The sequence below is a fragment of the Elephantulus edwardii genome, unplaced genomic scaffold (assembly GCF_000299155.1).
Source record: "Elephantulus edwardii isolate Elephantulus edwardi_28Jun2011 unplaced genomic scaffold, EleEdw1.0 scaffold00113, whole genome shotgun sequence".
In the NCBI taxonomy this organism is placed as follows: Eukaryota; Metazoa; Chordata; class Mammalia; order Macroscelidea; family Macroscelididae; genus Elephantulus; species Elephantulus edwardii.
This window is the reverse complement of record NW_006399863.1, coordinates 3293780-3294113: the sequence shown is the minus strand read 5'-3', so window position 1 is coordinate 3294113 and position 334 is coordinate 3293780. Positions and strand designations below refer to the sequence as shown.

The 334-nt window shown below is 58.1% G+C and overlaps 1 protein-coding gene across 1 annotated transcript in view; it reads right to left on the bottom strand.

Moving 5' to 3' along the window:
• Positions 1-122, bottom strand: part of DENND6A (DENN/MADD domain containing 6A) — a 56817-nt gene extending 56695 nt beyond the window's left edge. Inside the window, exon 1 of the mRNA XM_006892285.1 lies at positions 3-122. Within this exon, the coding sequence (XP_006892347.1) occupies positions 3-122 (120 nt within the window). The remainder of the gene's footprint in view (positions 1-2) is intronic.
• Positions 123-334: the final 212 nt, after the last annotated feature.

Below are 334 nucleotides of genomic sequence, written 5' to 3'. Positions count from 1 at the left end.
GCGCTCGGCTCCGCGCACGCGCAGTCGCCGCTGCCGCAGCCGCGGGGGACGACCCGAGCGGGGCGGGGCCGCGGCCCACGTGACCCTGGGAGCCCGGCTGTGCGGCTTCGGTCACGTGCCATCGCGGGCAGAGGCGGCCCCGGAACGTGTGCTAGCACCACCGGCTCTTCCTGCCTTCAAGCTCTTGAAAAGGTGATTTACGAACCTTTATCACCGTCGTTTGCAGTTAAGGAACCCGGGGATGAAATATTCCTGAAATAACACGATTTATTATTAAATTACTAAAGCAATAGTTATTTGTTGTTGTGTACCGCCAAGTAGAAACTGATCCATG